The 11,766-nt window shown below is 37.8% G+C and overlaps 1 protein-coding gene across 1 annotated transcript in view; it reads right to left on the bottom strand.

Annotated features, from left to right (window-relative positions):
• Window positions 1-8,367, bottom strand: part of CLIP4 (CAP-GLY domain containing linker protein family, member 4) — a 27,476-nt gene extending 19,109 nt beyond the window's left edge. Inside the window, exons 1-5 of the mRNA XM_008938647.1 lie at window positions 8,235-8,367; window positions 5,772-5,911; window positions 4,779-4,872; window positions 3,752-3,913; window positions 326-444 (exon numbers count right to left, since the gene is read on the bottom strand). Coding sequence (XP_008936895.1) covers window positions 326-444; window positions 3,752-3,913; window positions 4,779-4,872; window positions 5,772-5,911; window positions 8,235-8,367 — 648 coding nt within the window. The remainder of the gene's footprint in view (window positions 1-325; window positions 445-3,751; window positions 3,914-4,778; window positions 4,873-5,771; window positions 5,912-8,234) is intronic.
• Between the last annotated feature and the right edge of the window lie 3,399 nt (window positions 8,368-11,766).

Here is an 11,766-nt window from a genome sequence, read left to right on the forward strand (position 1 = left end):
CTGCCATCTCTTGCAAGGTACAAAGGAGTATCAAGTATACAAGTATACTAAGAAGTAACAAATGAAAGTTCAAACACCAAATAAAAGAACCTGGTGAAAGCAATTTGAAATAATGACCCAGACTGTGACACAGAGGCACAAACTTCAACACACAGGTATGACAAAGCATACAAAATCATCCATTACAATTATTCAATAATTTTTCTGAGGCATTATCACTCCATGCATGGAAGACATTTTTAGGTAATCAAAGTCCTGGACAGACTGTTCATTTTTTTCAGGTACTTTTTTCACCTTTTGGTGACTCTACAACCTAACTCCTTACCCTAAAGGCAGGATTTGCTCCATGCTCCAGTAAACACTTGACAGCTCCTGTACAGAGGTTAAACGCAGCAATGTGCAAAGCTGTTCCAAAATCAAAATCACTACAGGTGGCATCAACATCTGCAATTAAACATCACATGTGAGGCATGGAAGTCTGTCACATGAACATTCTACCCTACAGCCTCCTTGACAGGACATTTATTTTTACATTTTATGCTCTCGTTTATACAGAGGCACCATTATTTATGTACTAAGTGCATATGAGAAGTAACTCTACATAGAATATCAGCCTTATTTGCATCTGTTTATTCATACCATGAACCAGTCTGAAAGATGAGCACTTTCCTTCATTTTATAGTACTGATGACTTAACTGCAAAGTTGTTGCTATTCAGGGTGCTCAAACTACTGCATTAAGTTACAAAAGTTAGTAACTTTAGGTTCGTGTGTAAATTAGTGTTTCAGAAACAGTTACACTTTATTGCTTCTCAGTGTCAAACATTAAAATGAGATGCATCTTCAACCAGTTGTTTTCCTTTGTGAGCAGGTAGTGAGGCAAGGCAAAACATATTATATCTCTGCTTTACATTGATTTAATTACTAATGGCCAAGAACAAAGCAAGAGCTAGTGATTTTTAGAAATTCTCTGTTTTCAGAGAACTGCACCCTGAAGGGTTTTGCACTGATAGTTGGGAAAATAGAGCACTTCATCTGACTAGAAGAAATTCATCAGAGTGCATATTTCCATCAGTTGTTTCCGATGTATCTTTCAATCTGCTATGAAGTTATTACTGCTCTGGAATATTGGAGTTTTAATGTCTATTTAGCTTTTGGCTCCTCTCCTAAACTACACAAGAGAGGTGTCAGTTTGAGTCAGTTATGTATATGGCTGTCAGTTGAAAGTGCCAGCTGATTTAATACACAAACCAAAAGCCAATAAGCATTAGCAATAATGTTCCAATTCGAAATACTGGTGAGGAACATAAAACTCTGTCTCAGGGCTGTACAGTTTCCTAGTATTTTCCAGTACCAGTCTCTGTCCCAAAAACCACTAGCCCTTCTTACAATGTGATAAAGTATATGCCAACTGTATCAACACCCTTATACATTTACACTAAATATTTTGGGAGCAAATAAAACATCGACGTATACAGAAGACATATGTCTGTATAAACATGCCAACTTTATATACACACTAATAAAGGCTGACTGAATTTTATAGAGATAAAGATAACAAAGGTGGGATAAAAATTTAAGTTTTATAGTTGCACTAATAGGAATACAAACTTAGCTACTTTAAATTTAACTGGCACACATAAAAAGGCTGCATTCACATGACACAATAATAACAACAGCTACATTTGCAGAGGTGCCTTTTATATATCAAAAGACCATCAGCACAAGTTTAAAACTGAGTAGAGGCTGTGTAGTTGTACACAAATATTGAAACTTCTGCATTTACTATGGCTATCAACTATTTTCTGCACACATAGGAACCAAATGCAGAATTACTGAGCATTAACATCAGCTGCTGAGGCAGTAACAGTTGCATGTACTCTCATTTCAAAACCTGACATATAGATATATTTATATTTTTAATTAGATTGATGTGAATTCCTCAGACTTGCAAGCTTTGTGCTTGGAGTTTTTAAACACTGTTTTCTTACAGCTTTGTTCTAGGTCTAAGCTGGCATAGCACAGGTGTCAAAAAGAAACATATCAAATGTTACCCAGTAACTGCCCCCAAACTATCCAGGGGAAATGAACATGCAGCAGTGGTCTCTCATTAGCTACCCATGCAGGCTACAGTTGTTGTCTAATGGCACAACACAACACTTCTAATTCTTATGCCTTTAACAATTCTTATATGTAAAACCTCTAAAAACGTAATATCAAACCAGCATTCTGCTCTAACAATTGAGGAGTAAATCTGTATATAAGGAATTTAACTGATTTAACTGCAGAGTGTTGTAAAGGAAATAATCTAGCAGTAAACCAAAAGGAAACATCTGTGGTACTGGCTGTTCCACAATGGGTGTCTCAGAGCAGAACACCCTTCTTGAGAAGTTATTTACACGTTAGCAACAATTTTTTCTCTCCAGTTCAGCACAGATCCATCCATGGCTTGTCTTCTACATACATCCTCCCTTCTCTGCAAACTACCTGATGAAGTATAGAGCTAAGATTATTTTATTAATTCAGACCACCTATTGTTTTCATGTCACAGGGCAAATCTCTTTTTCTTTTTGTAATCTCAGATAATGTATAAAATCATCTACTTATCCAAGAGTTGCCAACCGCCACGGCATTTAACTAGAGTGGTTTCCTTGGAAATCTAAGCCAATTCCCACCCTTTCTGTAGGCACTGAACACAAGCAGATGAAAACACCAAATGCAAATAAGGTCTTTAAGAAGATCTAATCTCCTGAAGCCAATTATGGAGATTGGACTATTGAAATGTGATGTGGACTTAACTACTGTGCAGTCCCATTTTGTCTTTTGTTACCAACCTACACGTGTTGCCTCTTAAGCATGTCATACCAACAACAGCACTGTTTAACTGCTTTTCCCCCACAATGCTTTTCCCCAGGCATGGTAAGCAAGCCTTGCATACTCCAAAAACCTATTAGCTTTTCAGAATTTTGAGACTTTTGAGTCTTCAGCTACAGTTGGTTAAAAAAGGGCATTAATCATTTTGCAAAATAGCACAATCAGAAGGATATTCAGTAGAACAAATTAACATTTGTACAATTTTCATATTAAAATTACTTACTGTTTTTAATATCCTGACCAAAATAGGAACAAACAGTTCTGATTTAGAACCATTTCTGCATTTAATTTTGCATTAGTATAAACAGAGCTCCAATTACCAATCCTGAATATTACCATTCCACAAGGTATTATCAACTTATGCTAAATGCTGAAGTCAAACTGTTCCTAACACATGACCTTCTAGATAGCCAAGAAGTGGGAAGAAAGAACATGGCAAAGTTGCTTCAGTTACTAGTTTGCCAGATGACGTTGCCCAATCCCCATTTCTCCTTTACTCTTCTCACAGCATTTCAAACATACTTCTCAAGGAGTCTTAAAAACTCTAAGAATTCACCAGAATAGTTAAATCTTTGATTTCTGCATAAATCCTTCTAGTCCTCAACAACTCGGAATGAACCTGATTGCAGTCCATTCTCATAAATACTTCTCTACCATCTTGTAGAAAGCTCAAGGTTAAAAACCAGCAATGGAACCAGTGCCTTAAACCACCAAAAAACCATTTAAGAGAAAAATGAACCAATGAAGTTTACTAAAAGAATAGGAAATCAGAAATTATTTATGGATAATGGATAAACAAACCCACACTCAAAGAGCACTACACACCAACTTAGAGTCAGAGTTGGACAACCACATGAAACAAAAGTATCAATGCCTACCTTTTGGCTTAGCATTTTTCAAAATTAGACTAATAAGTTCTGGAACATCAAAGTAGGCAGCATAATGCAAGGCATTCATGTTTGTCCAGCGGCTGCGTAAGCTGCTGTCAGCACCCAAATCCAGGAGCTGAGTCGCAAATTTTACAGCAGTTTCAACATCACCTGAAAGGTAGATTTTGTAATATAGGGATTAGAGATTTATTTTACCTCAAAATATGTGCATACTGATGTGTAACATAGTGTACGTTAAATCTTTAAAGCTCACAGCACAACAGTTACTATGTCTGTCTTTTTAGGATGAAAAAATCCTTGCTTTTTATTGAAGAGGGCTGAAATCTCTACTATGGTATATAATAACACTACCTATTTATCTCTAAATAATATGTCATCCATCAAAACCAGGGATTTTATTATCTGATAAAAATAAAATAGACTCCATAATGCTGAAGTTTATATTAAAAGACCTGTCACCACCAGAAAAGCCCTATGCCAGACCTCACTCAGAAATTTAGTTCAAATTCAGAGAACTGGGTTCAGGCCAGCAAAAAAGTAGCACAACACAGAAAAGATAACAGGGATGTTCAAATAGAGTTAAATATGGTCTTATTTCCACTACTTATGGCCATAATAACACAACAAAGATTACTGTTTTCTTCTGACACGATCAGGGCGAAAGAACAAACAAACAAAAAAGAACAGCCAGTCACTGGTTTCACTGATGTAAGAAAACTGTTAATAGCTTAGTTTGCAGCTTGTACCTCAGTCTGAAACAGCCTTGGCTACATTAAATACATGTTTAGGTTGGTACGATTGTTTGCAATGCCTATGCCACTGACTCAGCTTACTCCCAGCTGCCACAAGACATAACTGCACTACATTTCTTTTCTTCTGCCCACTAGAAGAGCCAAAACCAAGCACTAAAAAAAAAAAAAAAAAAAAGAAATCTATTGCAATCTAACAGTTGGTGGGATTACTCTTTGTGAATTAATTAGGTTTTTCACATCTATAATGATGTTTCTTTACTCACCAATACCATGAGCCCCTGATTTGCAAGTGTAATGCAGGAGAGTCATATCAGTCAGCCCATCTCTGTCATTCACATTACAACCCCTTTTAATGATCTGAAAGACAAGTGGAAAACAAGCACATTTTAGCTCTGCCAGATCCCTGACATAAATATTATTTAGCAAGTTATTTCAGATATATTGACTCCTGGATTCATTTTGATGGCTAATAACAAAGAAGCCTGCCAGAATAGACTGTAACTGCAGAACTGAAATACAGGCACAAATGGAATTAAAAGTATTATATAAATATCATTAACCTTCACTGCTTAGAGATTTTAAAGCTTCTTATATTATTACTTCTAACACGTTTCACATGCTGAAAAGTTAACCATTTAACAGAATAGGAAAATGACACTATTTATGAAGTGTCTCCCCTTGCTCTTTGACCTCCTAACAATCTTCCACCCCCAAAAAAAACTCAGTTACACTATGGTAGGACGAATCTTTACTACACTTCCAATTTGCCTAAAAAAGCCTGTAATGCAAAAGAAAATTGAGAAAGTAGGATGGAATTACTGGAAAATACGTGTCTGAAAGCAGCCTATTGCAGGTTGCAAAGATATTTCAGTTCCTAACTCATTTAGTGCCTTGGAAACATTGCCCTTTAAGGTCAGGCCTCATGTAACTTCATGTATTAAGAGTTTATGATTACTGCTAAGTAGGAAACTGAAACACCAAGGTGAAGGGTCTCTAAACCACCGATTTGAGAAGAAACATTGTTTCTACCATCTATCCAAATGTACAGAATTTTTATCCATCATCTTTGTCTTTCCAAATGAAAGCTGACAACATGGAGAATGCAAAGCACTGATCAGTGACCACTTGTTAAAAGGCAGAAACTGTATCTGTGTCTATGATTAGTTGTGCTTCTGAATGAACTGGTTTTGTTTGCTGTCAACACAATTTTTCTTTAACACTGAAAGCATGCAAGGCATTCTTTATTTCTGCCTCACCTCATTCCCAATAATATCAATGTTCTGCTGGACCTGTGGAACCCATTGCCTTAAAATAGCAAACAATTCAGAAACTGATGTTTTGGGGTCAAAAAGTATTTCTTGGCATGCTGCATCATTAGGGTCGAAGAAGGAAAACTCTGTCAAGAGAAAAAGGCATCATAAGATACAATTTTAAGTTTTAATGTGCACCTAGTTTTTCAGACTAAGAGGCAAATAATAGCAGAGAAAGTCACTTCACTACTAATGACACTGGAAACTCAGAATGTTGAATTAATTTAGAAAATTTTCTTTAATATCTGGTCTACTTTTCCTTTAAAAGTCTCATTTATACTTCTAAAAAAGCTTTGAATCGGTAACCAACGCAATGGTACTGCAAGACTGGTTTTAAGTTTAGGCAGCAGCTATCAGAGATGTGCAGTAATTATGCTAATAAGGGTTTACTCTTGCTTCATACTAGCCAAAAAGTGCTGATTCTGAGCTGTTCCCATGGGAGCACAGGCAAGCCTCGTGATCTCTCCGTGACTAAATGCGTACACGAGTCCTCCATATGCTACAAAACACATCTTTTTCCTCCTTCTTCCATCACAACTTACATAAATCATACCAAATATAAACACATGCACAATTCAGGAAGGCATTCTATGGCCTCCATTATTTTCAGGTATTTCATGAATGCATCAATTCCAGCTGGGGGCAGCTGCAGGTAACAAACATCTTTAAAAATTAAGCCACCAAACAAAGATCAGAAAAGAGATGTATTTTTAAGATTTCGCTTCAGGCAGCCCAAAGTAGGGGTGTAAAACCCACCTTATTACTGAAGCATGACATTTCACATTACTTAGAGGTGTATGTGTGTGCATGTATACACACATACTGCATTGTAAATTTGTGAAATTTCTTCCAACTCTGGAAAACTACATGAAAGAACCTGGATAGCAATGTCTATTAGGAATGGAAGCAGAACCTACCATCAGCAGCAGACAACTGCATCATGGAAAACACTGAACTTTTACCCTCACTGCAGCTTTCAGACAGCTGCCTTTTAGAAAGGTTTCAAATAAATGCCCAGCATCAGCTTGCATCAGTCACAGATACAAGGCTCTCAGAACAGACACCCAGGGTGAGTAAAATAGAGCATCAGCCATCTGGGTGTGTGACATGGTACGAAATACCTCAGCATGAATCATCATAACCTTCCCTCAAGAAGAGTGTACCCACCTCTAGATTGGATTAACAGATAAAAGCACCTACGGAGCTTGTTCCTGGCTACCTAGACTTCCTCTAGCTGCATTGCCTCAGTTCAACAAGAATGAGAAAGGAGGATGACTTTGATGATATTTAGCATGAATTCTTATTTCTACACGTGTACCCATAACATATATAAAAAGAGCAAACCCCACATCTCCCAGCACTACACAAACTGTGCTTGTTACCTGCACCCCATGCATTGAGACATGGACCTACTGATTTATCTACTCATATCTAACTTCTACATAAACCACAGCTGATCTATTGCTGAAGACTATGAAGAAAACAGACAACCAGCCAACAAGATTAACGATCTTACACAACACGCACAACTCAGTCTACCAGGAAGATTTCTAGCTACAAACTGGAACCAAATTATATATCAAGAATCAACTCTAACAGACTGCTACAATCTGTATTCTAGGGTAAAAACCTGAGAATATATGAAATACTAATAAAAGCTATCATAAGTGCTTAACAGGTGACCAGCTGTAATGTTCACAAACCTAAGAAATGTTACAGAAACCCTATTAAAACAAAAAGTTCCACAAAAGGATGACAATGGCATCTAGATATTTTAAAACATTACTTTCTCCACCTCTATCCTTCCCAAGCACAGATTACGGCACTCACACGTGGAGGAAGTAATTTTTAAGGTGTATAGATACTATTAATTCAGAGGTATTATAACTGTAAATATCTAAGAAGATCTTTCCTTACAGTAGCATTCTAATATATTATATATTTTGTTTAAAATATTACATTATAATTATATCTACATTTCCAACCAAAACATCCCCCTATAGTCTATTTCTTACAGACTGAAAGTGCAAGAAAAAAATGTAACTCTAGTGGCTTTAAATGTGATGTAGATGCTTAACTACATTTCATTACTCCAATTTCATGTCTCCATACACTATGCAGTTCTACATTGAAATGTAGAAAACCTACAAACCTCTGACCACACATACACACAGAAGAAACAGTAAGAAAGAAAATATATTATAATTTTAAATGTATACAAGAAGAAAAATAGAAAAAGCATGGGTCTTTGTCTTTTACTTCTTTAAAAAAATAACAGAATTCATTTAACAATAATGAAGTTGTTCTGAAAAGAAGGGATAGATTAACAGTTGATAGCTTTCCTTAAAATTTATTATTCAAATTTATTCTCTGATGATCATGAATTCATTTTCTGTTAAAAGTACATACCACAGTCTGAAGGCATTGGTGCTGCAGCAACAGAGAAAGTAACAGATGTTTCAGAGTTTGGGAATAAGAACCTTTCTCTTTCAATGAGGCAATCTCCTTCTAAGGAAGGTTCTGGGAGATCCTCTATGGTCATCTTCTAGAAAGCCACTTTACAAGGAAAAAAAGTAATAATTAACCTCATTAGAAATACATTCTATTAGTTCTATCATAGTAAGATAAGTTGCAACAAGACTAAAAATCTTTCCTTTCTCCAAACTATTACTACCATTACATTCTTGCAAATTAATGAAGTTAATTAGTAAAAGCTGCATAGTGTCATGGATAGCAAACTCCCAGCTTTGATTTCATCAATAAATTTGTATACTATTAATGGAAAACATGGCATTTCTCCCCAATTTCCACTTGAGCAGTAATGAAAACAAGAATGCTATAATTAGCAACCACATGGTGAGGAACAATTAGTGTGTTTTTCTGTATGAAAACGTGAAGCATCAAGAACCTGTCTTCATACTCTGCACGCAAATTCCTTTCCTCCACCATGAGGAAGAACATGCTACCAGCTACCACCTTCTCCTCTTTTATACTTCTCAAAACTTTAATCTTCCCACACAAAGCTGCAGACAATTCATCACCAAGTGATTCACTCCTGGACTCATGATTCCATATCAACTCCTTTCCCAGCTTCTCCTCTCCATGTTTTACAATAGCACACTTACCACAGTGTTGTAACCTCCACCCTGGTGTTGTTTCCAGTCAGCTTTTCAGGCCTTATAGCAACCTAGGAGAGAGAAGAAAGACTCAATGGCCATACAGAGTTATAGGGCCATTTTCTAACCACCAGGCCAAGTCACATTCTAGTTACAGTTCACATGCTACAATCAGAGGAGAGCTGGCTACATCTACTTGGGCAAATTCGGTAATGAGTAATGAAAAAGATTACTCTTAATAGAAACAAGCATCACTGCACTACTGGAAACTACCTCTCACAGATGAACATCTGAAATTCATGAAATCTTGAATTTTCATGGTTAAATACTCAGGGTAAAAGCAGCGCTTCTACTAAACAACCTAAATTTCTATTTATTGCTATACAGTGCTCTTTACATGGGAATTGGTTTGGCCAGTTTGCCTGACAGAAAGAATTCACGGAGCTTCAAGGCATATGTTTGGATTTATTATGTTTAACCTATACACATAAGTAAAGAAGAAAAATAAAAAGATAGTCTAGTTTTGAGGCTTATTCTGGGCTTTGTACCTTACATACACCAAGCTATGTGAATAGATTTATTCTAATATTTCCCCAAATTCACTTGTCACATTATTTGGGAGTGTCACATAATCTGTATTCTAACATAAAAGGCATTTTAGTAGTGAATTCCAGATACTAATCTGAATAAATGAAAAACTCCTCTTGCACGACATGCACAGTTCACCCTGTGCTCCACTTGGAAAGGAGGTCCGCATGAAAAATGTTCACCTTTCTCCAACTAGTTTATTCCCTCAGTCTTACCTGGCTGTACAAACACATGCACCAGCACAAAGGGCAGATCAAGGAGGAGGCCACTGGGAAGGGCAGGACTATTTCTTCCCACAGCATTACCAAATTGCATTAGCTTAAGCATTCTTAGACTCAGTAAGGTCAAAAATATCACCAATTATTTCAATTATTATTCTAATGCAGTAAGGAAAACTTAGTGTCTACATTTTGAATGGCTTTATAGTCAAACAGGATGACAACTTTATTGTACGAGGGACTAGAAAGTCTCTTAAGCAGCAAGTCAATAAATCTCTTTTGTAGGGCAACTGAAATAAATTGGCTACCAACTGATAGTTGTTCAGAGGCTATGCCAAAACAAAGCAAAGCTCTGTAAAGCATGGGAACCCACATCACTTTCCCACAGGCAGCCCATCAGGCACTCTCACCAAGTGCAGAAAGGAACAAGCAACACACGTGAGGATGGAAGAACCCACAGCTGGAGCCGTGAAGTTAGAAAAAGACCAGAAAGGAATGAGAAGCTTTTTGCACGGTGCTGCCAGCACAACACTGAGGAAACAACAGAAACAATGAAAAGTATGAAAATTGGCCAGACCTGATTGAGCAGGTGGTAACAGGAAGAGGTGAGATTCGTAAAGCACAATGACAAAAGTTGCAGGAAGTAGAAATCAACAGAGACATTTAAAAATTAATACAAAAAAAGACTCTTTATTGTAAACAAAAAGCAGACTGAACAGAATCTTTGTGTTTGCAAGTACTCAGGGCATCTGGGGCCAGAGAGGCGAACACAATCTGTCACACGAGTGGAAAGAATCCAGCACGCAATCTCCCAAAGCAAAGCGGGCAGGGAAACCACCCGTGCTGCTGGGGAGGCGACACAAATACCCCAGTGCTACAACACACACACCACTCCAGCTCCACAAAGGAGAGCTTCACGTGTTTACACCTGTGCCAACACCCCCTGACCCGAGTGTGCACATCCTCACACCGTGGGATTTGAATTTGGATCTAGAAATATTTTACCAGGTCGTGACACGGTACCGAACCGTGTAACATCAAGGCAACATGTTCTGCACCCATGACTATCTCCAGAGACTGCTAGCTCAGGTCTAAGAGCATCACAACCAGCCAACATCACTCGCTCCTACCTGCAAAGGGGAAGCAAAAGTTTGAAAGCTGCTTCCAAGGAAGTGAAAAGACAGACAGATGCTGTCTTCATAATGACTTCTGTTCTGAGCAAAAACACAGCTGCCTGAGGTATCAATAATACCCAACACATACACAGACACGGATGGGAAGTCCTAGTGAAATGGACCAGAAGGCCTTCCAGAAAACCAATGACTTCCCTGCATTAGTACAATGTGTTTGGACAAACAGAAAGAAACGGTTAGAGAAATTCATTGAAAGGACAGAAGTTTCCTGTTCACTGCATTGCCAAACTACCACCAAGCACAGTTTAACAGAGCAGTGTCATACTTACTCTTGGCCAGCCATAGGCTCTTCTAAGTGAACTAAATCTGAAAAAGAAAAATAAATAAATAAAAAAGAAACCTTGAATGAGTCATCACATACACACACATTTACGCTGACAAGACTGAAGGGCAACTACAGGTTTCCCAATACCCACACATTACAGAGAAGTGCATGGTACCTCTGCATAGGATAAAAGAGTTGCATAATGCAGGATCCATTTTTTTTCACATAGTATAGATTTTGTAATTTGCAATTTATGTTGAAACACAAAGTTCTCCTGCAAGTGCTGCAAACTCGCAGACGCTAGAGTACATCAAGTGATGAGATATCACTGTGCTAGGGCTTTGACAGCAGATCTGGTCACAAACGTGATATTGTTTGTGACCAAAGCCATGTATCGTGGACGACTTACAGTGTACCTACATATGCCCAAGAAGAAAAGTTGAGTTCAGCGAGGCAGGCTCTGGGGCGTACACCCTCTGCTCCCCCCACACCGTCTACAGCGGGAGCGGCGCGTTACCGGTATGTGGGTACACTCGGAAATGGTTTGTGAGCTGCCGTGCG

Source organism: Merops nubicus, unplaced genomic scaffold (assembly GCF_000691845.1).
Source record: "Merops nubicus isolate BGI_N331 unplaced genomic scaffold, ASM69184v1 scaffold3654, whole genome shotgun sequence".
NCBI lineage: Eukaryota > Metazoa > Chordata > Aves > Coraciiformes > Meropidae > Merops > Merops nubicus.